The sequence below is a fragment of the Esox lucius genome, chromosome 5, assembly GCF_011004845.1.
Source record: "Esox lucius isolate fEsoLuc1 chromosome 5, fEsoLuc1.pri, whole genome shotgun sequence".
Lineage (NCBI taxonomy): Eukaryota > Metazoa > Chordata > Actinopteri > Esociformes > Esocidae > Esox > Esox lucius.
Genome location: NC_047573.1, coordinates 24260825 through 24273173, shown reverse-complemented (window position 1 = coordinate 24273173; position 12349 = coordinate 24260825). Strand labels below are relative to the sequence as shown.

General features: G+C 42.1%; 1 protein-coding gene across 1 annotated transcript in view; it reads left to right on the top strand.

The window, feature by feature from the left end:
• kctd5b (potassium channel tetramerization domain containing 5b) overlaps positions 1-12349 on the top strand; it is a 30616-nt gene that overhangs the window by 14736 nt on the left and 3531 nt on the right. Inside the window, exon 5 of the mRNA XM_013133795.4 lies at positions 617-742. Within this exon, the coding sequence (XP_012989249.1) occupies positions 617-742 (126 nt within the window). The remainder of the gene's footprint in view (positions 1-616; positions 743-12349) is intronic.

The window sequence follows — 12349 nt, the reverse complement described above, 5'->3', positions numbered from 1 at the left end:
ACACACTAATGCGGTAATTGTGACAGCCCTACTCCATACTCTTGCCATCCCGGTGACATCTCCTGGGAACAATGCAGTTTCTGCAGAAGTGACTAACGAGGCTAAGCATGTCCGGACATGCACCCCCGAAGTGCGTGTGCTGTCCAGTACGCATGTAAATACTTACTGCCTGTGATCGCCAGAGTCAAAAGCATTCAACTAGAAGGAAGAACGGTGTTGTTTGTACTCAGCATGGATTTGCATGATGACATAATTACCTCAATGTCTGCATGTTTGTTTGGCAACCTGTTTCCCCTGTCTTAGTTGCTACAAGTGTTGTTTTAAACTCTAACCATTTGTTGACTACTCTGGACAGCTTATCCTCTAAAGCTGACCCATTCATAAAAGTCAAATATCAATTAGCTTCTTCCATATTCGGTTGCTAACTCACTTTTTTGTATTCAGGTCTGTTTGGAGCGCTCTGTTTTCAAACACTGATCTAATGCTTTTTTTTTGTTCAACCTCTTCACATTTCTGTTCTCCAAATACACTGTAACCTAATTTCTGTCCTCATTTTGTCTCTCTGAAGCTAATTATTTCTATGTGCTCTTTCTCCCTCTCTTTTCTGTCTTTTCAGCTGGTCAGCATTGGCTCCTCATATAACTACGGAAACGAGGACCAATCTGAGTTCCTGTGTGTAGTTTCCAAGGAACTCCACAATCAGTCATATGGCACAAACAGTGAACCCAGTGAGAAAGCCAAGGTGAGCCTCGTCTGAGGAGTGTGCGTGCATGCATGTGTGCGTGTGCGTGGCTGTGAAGCCAAGTGAGAGATCCATATTCAGTTGCACCATATTTATTGACTCTGCTCTTATGGGACACTGACATGTAGACCTGATCCGATAATGTAAACCCTCACCTCCTTATGTTAAACAGTCACTGATGAATAATAATTGTCGGTTTTCCCAAACAAATGTGTTAGTGGTTTAATTTACTGAGAATCAGCCACAAATGAATGTAGCTGGGATTTTTCCAAAGGACAGCAATTCGTGAGGACCTGTATTTGCCAGTGTGTGGTTACCAGTCAAACACCACATGTAGTCCTAAGCACATTACTCCACTTTTACAGGATTGATGTCGTGTTAGACCCTGAGAACATATGCTTAAGGATTAGTGGGAAACGTCCTCCTCCTTGAGGGGAACAGCAGGCCTAGCTGGGGGAATTACTAGTCCCATCTGCAGGTCCCCATGTGGGCTCAGTCCTCCAGGGCATGCTTCACACTCACTTCCACCGGTCTCCATATTGTCGCAGACTTCGTAACTATTTTGTGATGCTGTTAACATGCTGAGATTGAGGAAGATCAGATTCAGTTAGTGGATTTAGAGGTCTCACAGATGTTGTCTATTAATGACCCATTTTCAGACATGTATTTTCTGTCAGGGTTTTCTACAGCTCTTAGCTGCGGTGTATGCACCTCAGTTACGCCTCTACTGAACTACTACGTAGTGAATCCATTGACCTTGGGTGTGGAGCAAAATAAAGTGGGGTCTCGATTGCAAAGGAACCTTATTAGATATGAAAGTGGCTTACCCTGCGACACATCAATATCCCAGAATTGGGATTTTTAAACTAAAACAAAACAGGGCTGTTATGTTTTGAATTGTCACAAAGTCTAATACATAGGTGACACAATATTATTATTTTTTGTCTAAAAGCATAATGGCGATAGAATTAATCAGTTTGAAAAACACATTACTGTCTTACAATTGCAGAGATTTTATTACATTTTGCCATTCCTTCTGGTACGTACTTAGTTCAATCTGAAATAAACAAAAAATAATAATTAAGGGAACACTTAAATCACACATCAGGTCTCGATGAACAAAATGTATTAAAAATCTAAATCTTTACTGTACGTTGCGTAGTTAGTTGAGAACAAAATGACGTAACAACGGTCAACGAAAACCAAAATCACCAACCAACTGAGGTCTGGATTCAAATTCTCACTGAAAATCAAACTAAACAATTTAAATCACAGGCTGTTCCAACTTGTGTAAATTTCATCACAGCAGCTCATAATGTAACTCCGTAGTATGTATGGCTCCCACGTGCCTGTATACACCCTAGAGATGTCTGGGCATGGTCGTGATGAGACAGCAAATTATTTCCTGGGGGATCTCCTCCCAGACCTGGATCAGGACATCAGTGAGCTCCTGGACACTACTTGGTGCCGTCGGATGCACCGGTGCATAACGTCCCAGAGGTTCTCAATTGGATTAAGGTCTGGGGAATGTGAGGGCCAGTCAATGGCATCAATGCCTTTGTCATCAAGGAACTGCCTTCACACTCTGGCCTCATGAGGTCTGGCATTGTCTTGCACCAGGAGGAATTCAGGGCCCACTGCACCAGCGTAGGGTCTGAGGATTTCATCCTGGTGCCGAACAGCATTCAGGGTACCGTGGTTAGCACGTGGAGGTCTGTTCGACCCTCCAAGGATATTCCTTCCCAGACCATCACTGACCCACCGCCAAAACTGTCATACTGGATTATGTTGGAGGCAGCGTAACGTTCATCACAGCGTCTCCAGACTCTTTCACGTCTGTCGCATGTGCTCAGTGTGAACCTATACTCTCATCTGTGAAGAGAGCGGGGCATCGAAGGCAGGCCTGCCAATTCTGGCGTTCTCTGGTCAATGCCAATCGAGCTGCATGGTGCTGGGCTATGAGCATAGGTCCCACTAGAGGACATCGGGCCCTCATGCCACTCTCATGGAGTCTGTTTCTGACAGTTTGGTCAGAAACATGCACACCAGTAGCCTGCTGGTGTAGTAACGGCATTTTGTAGGACTCTGGCAGTCTTGTTCCTCCTCGCAGAGGAGCAGATACCGGTCCTGCTGCTGGGTTGATGTACTTCTACGGCTCTGTCTAGCTCTCCTTGTGTAACGGCCCGTCTCCTGGTATGTCTGTGTGCCCAGCTTCATATTCCTGGGTGTCCATATCGCAGAGGTCCTCTCCTCTACCCTCAACACCTTAGCCCTGTGCTTTTTGAGGAGACTGAAGAAGGCCTGTCCGTCCTCCAAGATATTTGTGAACTTTTACCTTTGCACAATCGAAAGCATTCTGACTAACTGTGCCACAGTGTGGTTTTGCAGCTGCTCCATAACCAACCTTTTTGCAGGGAACAAGGAATGGGTTAAAAACTTACAGCTGTTCTGCAGAGATGGAAGTAAATTAAGCTTGCAAAGTCAATGCTTACAATTCCTATTGGTGACTCAACTTTTGTTGATTTCTTACAAACCTTCTGTCTGTATAAAAGCAGTCTGGGAACATGTCGTTACTACACCCTCTTTAGCACAATTTGGAAATTATTGTACTGCTGGAAGAAGTATATTGCTTTCATAATGGAAAGCAAAAGACAATTTAACAAAGGAAAACAGACAGCCCATTAAAAACCTTAAAAATGTAGTTTCCTTTAGCGAAATTGCAAAGATAGCCAAGGTGTCAGTGAGAACAACTTCTTTCATCATCAAAACATCACTTGGAAACTGGCAGAAACTCTCAGGAAGAGGTCTGGTAGAACCAAAGCCACGACAGAATCAAAAGACAACATTTTGAGAGTCAACAGCTTGCGTGATAGACAGCTCACAGGACAACAACACTACAATTCTCAGTTTCAATTGTGATAAGAAGACTTTGATCTGCTTGTTTGACAGGTCGAGAGGCAGTAAGAAAGCCATTTCTAAGATGGCAAAATAAGAAAACGAGGCTTGCCTGGGCCATGAAGCACTGCCAGTGGACAACTGAAGACTCGATGGTCTAATGGACCGATTCATTAACATTTGAAATCTTCAGTTCATCAAGCAGGGTTTACATAAATGTTGAGTAGGCAAAAATGATTCCTCGGTGTGTGGCACCAACTGTCAAACATGGAGGAGGAAGCGTGATGGTCTGGGGCTCTTTTGCTGGATCCAGAGCGACTTGCATAGAGTGGCACCCTAAACCAAAATGGCTACCACAGCACCCTTTGATGTACACGTAGTTAGTCAGGCGTTTATCTAATAGCAAGATAATGACCCAATACATACCTCCAGGCTATGTCAGAAAAGAACAAGACCGTATGCATCAAATCATGAAATCGTCAGCACAGTGCCCAGACATAAACCCCATCAAGCGGGTTTTGGATGGACTGGGCAGAAGGTTGAAGGCAAAGAAACCTACAAGTGCAACTCATTTGTGGGAACTTGCACAACAGTGCTGTGAAGAACTTTCCAAACAATATTTGATATACATTGTAGAAAAGTGCCTAGAGTGTGTCTGCAAAAGGTGGCTATTTCGATGAGTCAACATTTTGTTAAACAAAATGATTCCATAATACATTTTTTGTCACCAATTGTTTATTTGTTCAATGCTTTCATTTACATGCTTTAATGTACATTAAGACATAAAACTTTGTGAATTTCAAAAGAAACTGGAAAGATTTTGGTGTTCTAAAACTTTGACTGATAGCATATATTTTGCTTAATGTAATATACAGGTGCATCTCAGAAAATTTGAATATTGTGTAAAAGTCTTTTCCCGTAATTCAAATCAAAAAGTGCCACCTTCACATATTCTAGATTGATTAAACATAGGGATGACCGCAGCATTGAGAGCATTGTCAAGCAAAGCCGATTCAATAACTTGGGAGAGCTTCACAAGGAGTGAACTGAGGCTACATCAAGAGCCACCACATGCAGACGTGTCCAGGAAGTGGGCTACAAGTGTCGCATTCCTAGTGTCAAGCCACTCCTGAACCAGAGTATTACTGTGCCTGATAACGCACCTGACCTGAAGCCTATAGAGAATATATGGGGTATTGTCAAGAGGAAAATGAGACACCAGACCCAACAACACAGTCAAGCTGAAGGCCGCTATCAAAGCAACCTGGGTTTGCATAACACCTCAGCAGCGCCACAGGCTGATTGCCTCCATGCCACGCCGCATTGATGCAGTAATTCTTGCAAAGAAGCCCTGATCAAGTATTGCATGCATAAATTACCATACTTAGGAAACCTTTGCAGGTGTTTTAAGTTAATTAGTTGATTAGAGCTCTTCTTGGTTCAACATTTTGTTATTATAATTTTTATATTGTAATATTTTTTGGTACTGGATTTTTGATTTCCATGAGCTGTAAGCCGTAATCACCAAGATTGAAAAAGAAGGCTTGAAATATGTCACTTTTTGATTTGAAAATAAATTACTTTTCCACGATATTCTAGGTTTTTGTGATGTACTCCGTGTAGTGGAGTTTCTGCTGCTTTTGGAAATCTGGCCAATTTTCTATTTGTCATTGTGAAAATGTTGATTTTTAAATTTGATAAAAAGTATATTATAACTCATTTCAGGACTAGTGTAACGCTGCATTTTCCACCAGTGTCTTGCTTTGTATCACCTACAGAGGCAATATTTTGGATTCCAAAAAGAGGCCTGGGTAAAACCAAAGTTTCATAAGTTAATTAATCTTAAATTATTTAACCAATGTATGTTTTTATATAAATGTAAAATATACCCGTACTACGTCCACAATTGAATGAACATTCAATGGATTACTGTTGTGAAAATCCCGAACATTTTGGGCCGTTTCTGCTTTTTTACCCCCATCGTATGTTGATCTAGAACTGTGAGTGAACCCATTTGAGAACCAAGTCCATTTATGACAATCAGGTCCTCAGGCTTCATTGAATGGATGTTTGATAGATGAGTCTTTTGTAAAATTTACAAAACTCCATCTGTTGTTTTTACCCCACTTAACCACTAACCCCTGACATTTTCTCCATTCATTTTCCTTCCTGTAAGACTTTCCTGTCTTTTTTTCCCCCCTGTGCCATTCGCATGCTGCTCAGAGCGAGGACGAAGATACGGATTATGAAATGAATGATTCTAATTAGGGTTGAGCACTTATGACTCAACGGTGAGAGAGAGCTACACTCTGCTACCCTACCAACCCATGCCCTTGTTTCCTTTCCCCCCATATTTGCTTTTACTGCCTCTGTCCATGTTACCTTTCCTTTCCATAACTCCACCAATGCATCTTTCTTGTACTTGCAAACCTGGTCCGTGAAAGAATGATATCTGGGCTGCCAGGATCTTGGATAGAGGTTGATTGCAACTGTCAAGACTTTCCTATAGTAATAAGAGAGTTTTGATTTAAAGACTTCTTTGACTACAACCCCTTCTGATAAAAGAGATATTGGCCAGTGGTAAAAGTGCTTCGAAAATACTTTTTTGGAGCTGGTTTTGAAACCAGCGTGTTAGCGTGCTCTATCTTATTTTCATGATCTTGAACAAGAATTGACTTGTCTTATTATGAGCCCCCTAGCACTCCAGTGGGAGGGATGGAAATATTTTAGGTGTGTCCATAAAAACGTGATCAAAGTTGTAATCTCAGGCAGTGCCAACAGGGATCCCTAAATCCAACCAAAAGCTGGATTTAGCCATAACATGATTGGTTTGAGCATGAATTTTGACAGTGGAAAATATTTTTTTTAGGCGTGATACATACATATGCGCAACAAGAGTAATATGCTTTTGGCATATTGTCATAGTGTCTGAAAACAACCATTTTCACCAATGGTTTCATTTGATTCAGATTACCTTTTTTATTCACGCGCTAAGTAGCTTAGTCAAGACTGTTGATAAAGGGATTGGCTGGTGAGACCAATTGGAATATACTTTTTAATCACCAAATTCATTAAAAGGTAATGTCTTACAAGAAAAACTGAGCTGACATAATATTCTTTTATGTTTTGTAGACAGGCCTATTTATCGTTGAATCCCTATCATTAAACTCGAGATGACAACCATAGACCTACTCTAATGAAACAAGATGTAACTTTGTTAATGAATGTCACACAGACATTGATTCTCTTTCTGCTTCAAATACTACAGCCAATTATTTACTCTTTGTGTGTTTCATGGGCAATTTTCTATTTAAATTAAGAGAACTAAGTTGGAGGTGCACACATCAGAAACACCTTGATTTGAATGGGGATATTAGATGTTTAAATTGCATTGTAAATATTCCATAGGAAACCCTAAAGAAATCATAGAAATATTAATAGAACATTTCCATTTTGACATTCTGGTGACCATCTTTGTGGTAGTAATTTAAGCAATAATGTCATTTCAGTTGAAATGTCAAAGATGGACCAGCAAAATTGCAGCATTCTGCAATGTTGTCTATTCTGCATCATGTCTATTCTATGATTTAATTGGAAAAGGGTTGTGGATAAAAAGTAAATTATATGAAAAGACACAAACAAATTATCAAATGTACTTGATAACATTGATACGAAATGCAAAGTACTGTATCTCACTAGCTTAAGTGCTTAGACTCCCCCTCAACCCCCCTCCACCCCACCCCACGCACGCACGCACGCACGCACGCACACACATCTCCCTAGCAGTGCACTCTATGGCTGAGTCTACTCCGTTGCTTGGATTAGTGCGTGCTGTGGTCTCACAGATGGTAAGTTTTTGAAAGCAAAACACTAATGTGACTTTATTACATAAGTATTCATCCCCCCAGGTTAATACATGTTATGAAACGAGTTATTTGGATTCTCGATTGTGAGCAGCATTCCAAGCTGTGTTGTATCATCACAATTCACTCCTATGACTGCTTACATTTCCATCATCTGATAATGAATCATTGCACCTGCATAAGAATTTCTTAATGTTTACATTGCTGTCTGAATTTTCTATCCTTTCTAGCCAAGCATTTAATTTGGTACTGCAATTAAGTTGTTAGTGATCATGACTAGAAACAAACACAAACAATATATACAAACTGGATTTATTATTTCAAGAAATGCAACACTATTTAAAACCTGTAAAACATGTACCCAGGGGCTGGCAGCTCTGGTCTTGGAGTGCTGAAACACTTCACATCCTTTCCTTTAATCAGTAGCCTTGCCACTCTGCCATTAATACCAAGCTTGCAAAGTGTTTCTAATTGGTTGATCTGACCAAATTCAAGGTACAACTACTAAAACGAACCTGTTCCTCAGAAAAGCAAACTGAAGCAGATTTTCCACTAGGATTTTGCCTGTGCTTTACTCCATCACATTACTTTTTCTAAATATCAACACCCCAATCTGTGCTGGTATATAATCCCATGCTAGGATGCAGTGACCACCGTGCCTGAAAATAAGTCTTGTGAAAAATATACAGTATCTCACAAAAGTGAGTACACCCCTCACATTTTTGTAAATATTTGAGTATATCTTTACATGTGACAACACTGAAGAAATGACACTTTGCTACAATGTAAAGTAGTGAGTGTACAGCTTGTATAACAGTGTACATTTGCTGTCCCCTCAAAATAACTCAACACATAGCCGTTAATGTCTTCACCGCTGGCAACAAAAGTGAGTACACCCCTAAGTGAAAATGTCCAAATTAGGCCCAATTAGCCATTTTCCCTCCCCGGTGTCATGTGACTAGTTAGTGTTACAAGGTCTCAAGTGTGAATGGGGAGCTGGTGTGTTAAATTCGGTGTCATGGCTCTCACACTCCCTTATACTGGTCACTGGAAGTTCAACATGGCACCTTATGGCAAAGAACTCTCTGAGGATCTTTTTTTATTTTTTTTGTTGCTCTACATAAAGATGGCCTAGGCTATAAGAAGATTGGCAAGACCCTGAAACTGAGCTGCAGCACGGTGGCCAAGACCATACAGCGGTTTAACAGGACATGTTCCACTCTTATCAGGCCTCGCCATGGGTCAACCAAAGAAGTTGGGTGCACATGCTCAGTGTCATATCCAGAGGTTGTCTTTGGGAAATAGACGTATGAGTGCTGCCAACATTGCTGCAGAGGTTGAAGTGGTGGGTGTCAGCCTGTCAGTGCTCAGACCATACGCTGCACACTGCATCAAATTGGTCTGCATGGCTGTCGTCCCAGAAGGAAGCCTCTTCTAAAGATGATGCACAAGAACGTCTGCAAACAGTTTGCTGAAGACAAGCAGACTAAGGACATGGATTACTGGAACCACATCCTGTGGTCTGATGAGACCAAGATAAATGTATTTGGTTCAGATGGTGTCAAGCGTGTGTGGCGGAAACCAGGTGAGGAGTACAAAGACAAGTGTGTCTTGCCTACAGTCAAGCATGGTGGTGGGAGGGTCATGGTCTGGGGCTGCATGAGTGCTGTCGGAACTGGGGAGCTACAGTTCATTGAGGGAATCATGAATGCCGCAGGGCAGTATTCCAACATGATAACGACCCCAAACACACCTCCAAGACGACCACTGCCTTGGTAAAGAAGCTGAATGTAAAGGTGATAGACTGGCCAAGCATGTCTCCAGACCTAAACCCTATTGAGCATCTGTGAGGCATCTTCAAATGGAAGGTGGAGGAGCGCAAGGTCTCTAACATCCACCAGCTCAGTGATGTCGTCATGGAGGAGTAGAAGAGGACTCCAGTGGCAACCTGTGAAGCTCTGGTGAACTCCATGCCCAAGAGGGTTAAGGCAGTGCTGGAAAATGATGGTGGCCACACAAAATATTGACACTTTGGGCCCAATTTGGACATTTTCACTTTTTTTGCCAGCAGTTTAGACATTAATGGGTCTGTGTTGTTATTTTGAGGGGTCAGCACATTTACACTGTTAGACAAGCTGTACACTCACTACATTGTAGCAAAGTGTCATTTCTTCAGTGTTTTCACATGTGAGGGATGTACTCACTGTAGTGAGATTCTGTATATACCTTTGGCATTTTCTTTCTGCTGTATTGATTTAGTGTCGAATGTGAGTATTTTGCTTTAGTTTGTTATTGTTATTGGGGAGTGTAATGTTGCTTTATCCTATCACTTCGTTCCTGTCCGGCATCTCAGTTTAGAAGGACGTCTGTATCTTCAATATATGGATGGATTAAAGCATCATCAACTGCAATTATTTGCTTGACTAATATTAGTCTGCCCTCTTAAATTAACTTTGGAAAAGCTTGCTTGTCTTTGTAGTTGAATCAGTGCTTGAAATGTATCAGTTGACAAAGGGACCTTTTTAATAAGTTTTCTCTATGGAGGACAGAGGATTCAGAGGATAGTCATAAAAATATCGGCCCATATTATTTCAAACAGATTGGTCCCTTTAAGTTTCCATAATCATTTTCGTAGCGTTTGAATTTACACCGGGATGTTTGAGGCGTACCACTGGATTGTGGGCGTGAGTCAAGGGACAGTGGAGCAATATGCATGCGCACTGCACAGAAACGTCCTACAGTTCCAACCGAATTGTATTTGAACCACCGGCGTCTTCATCGAAAATGTTACCTTGGAAGGGGGCGTCTCGAGCTTTTGATATCTGCAAGTTTACACAACCAAGTAATCAAGCCTTTTCATGTTCTCCAGTATGTCTCAGAAAGTGTATCGTAACACACACACACTCTATACCTTCCATGGTCAGGATTTGTTGCAGTACTTCTACCAGGTCATATGAGGTGAAGAATTGTCACATGTTAGAGAGACACCAATCAACCATAACATTATGACCACCTGCCTAATATTGTATAGGTCCCCCTTTTGGGTCCCCCATCCATATGAAGGGTGGGACCCAAGGTTTCCAAGAAGAACATTGTCCAAAGCATCATACTGCCTCCGCCAGCTTGCCTTCTTCCCATAGTGCATCTCCAAGTACCGTGTGTTCTCCAAGTAAGCAACGCACACACACCCCGCCATCCATGTGATGTAAAAGAAAACGTGATTCATCAGACCAGGCCACAGTCTTCCATTGCTCCGTGGTCCAGTTCTGATGCTCACATGCCCATTGTAGGCGCTTTCAGCAGTGGACAGGGGTCAGCATGGGCATCCTGACTGGTCTGCGGCTACGAAGCCCTGTACGCAACAAACTGCAATCACTGTGTGTTCTGACACCTTTCTATCCGTACCAGCATAAATTTTTCCTGAAATTTGAGCTACAGTAGTTTGTCTGGCCCCACAAGGGCCAGCCTTTGCTCCCCATGTGCATCAATGAGCCTTGGCCCGCCCATGACCGTCGCCAGTTCACTGCTATTCCTTCCTTGTACTACTATTGGACCACTGCAGACCGGGAATACCCCACAAGGGCTTCAGTTTTGGATATGCTCTGGCCCACTCTTCTAGCCCTCACAATTTGGCCCTTGTGAAAGTTGCTTAGATCCTTACGCTTGCCCATTTTTCCTGCTTCTAACACATCAATTTTACCTGCTTCTAACACATCAACTTTGAGGACAGAATGTTCAGGTGCCATGATGACTTGATTATCAGTGTTATTCACTTCACCTGTCAGTGGTCATAATGTTATGGCTGATCAGTGTATCAGTGTTATTCACTTCACCTGTCAGTGGTCATAATGTTATGGCTGATCGGTGTATTTCACCCACTGAGACCGTTTTTTTATGTTTAACACAATAAAAATTAAATCACCCCTCACCTTTCACAAACACAAACTATTATTATCTTTGTTATTATTGGAACTGAACTTTTCTCACAGGAAATACTTTGTTGTGTAGTAGGTGGGAGGACCCATATATTACGTACAGTATACAGTGGGGAAAACAAGAATTTGATACACTGCCGATTTTGCTGGTTTTCCCAATTACAAAGCATGCAGAAGTCAGTAATTTTTATCATAGGTACTCTTCAACTGTGAGTGACGGAATTTTGATTTTTAAGTAAATCATTTGCATTTTATTGCATGACAAGTATTTGATACATCAGAAAAGCAGAACTTAATATTTGGTACAGAAACCTTTGTTTGCAATTACAGAGATCATAGGTTTCCTGTAGTTCTTGACCAGGTTTGCACACACTACAGCAGGGATTTTGGCCCACTCCTCCATACAGACCTTCTCCTGATCCTTCAGGTTTCGGGGCTGTCGCTGGGCAATACGGACTTTCAGCTCCCTCCAACGATTTTCTATTTGGTTTAGGTCTGGAGCCTGGCTAGGCCACTCCAGGACCTTGAGATGCTTCTTACGGAGCCACTCCTTAGTTGCCCTGGCTGTGTGTTTTGGGTCGTTGTCATGCTGGAAGACCCAGCCACGACCCATCTTCCATGCTCTTACTGAGGGAAGGTGGTTGTTGCCCAAGATCTCGCGATACATGGCCCCATCCACCCTCCCCTCAATACGGTGCAGTCATCCTGTCCCCTTTGCAGAAAAGCATCCCCAAAGAATAATGTTTCCACCTCCATGCTTCACGGTTGGGATGGTGTTCTTGGGGATGTACTCATCCTTCTTCCTCCAAACACGGCGAATGGAGTTTAGACCAAAAAGCTCATCAGACCACATAACCTTCTCCCATTCCTCCTCTGGATCATCCAGATGGTCATTGGCAAACTTCAGACGGGCC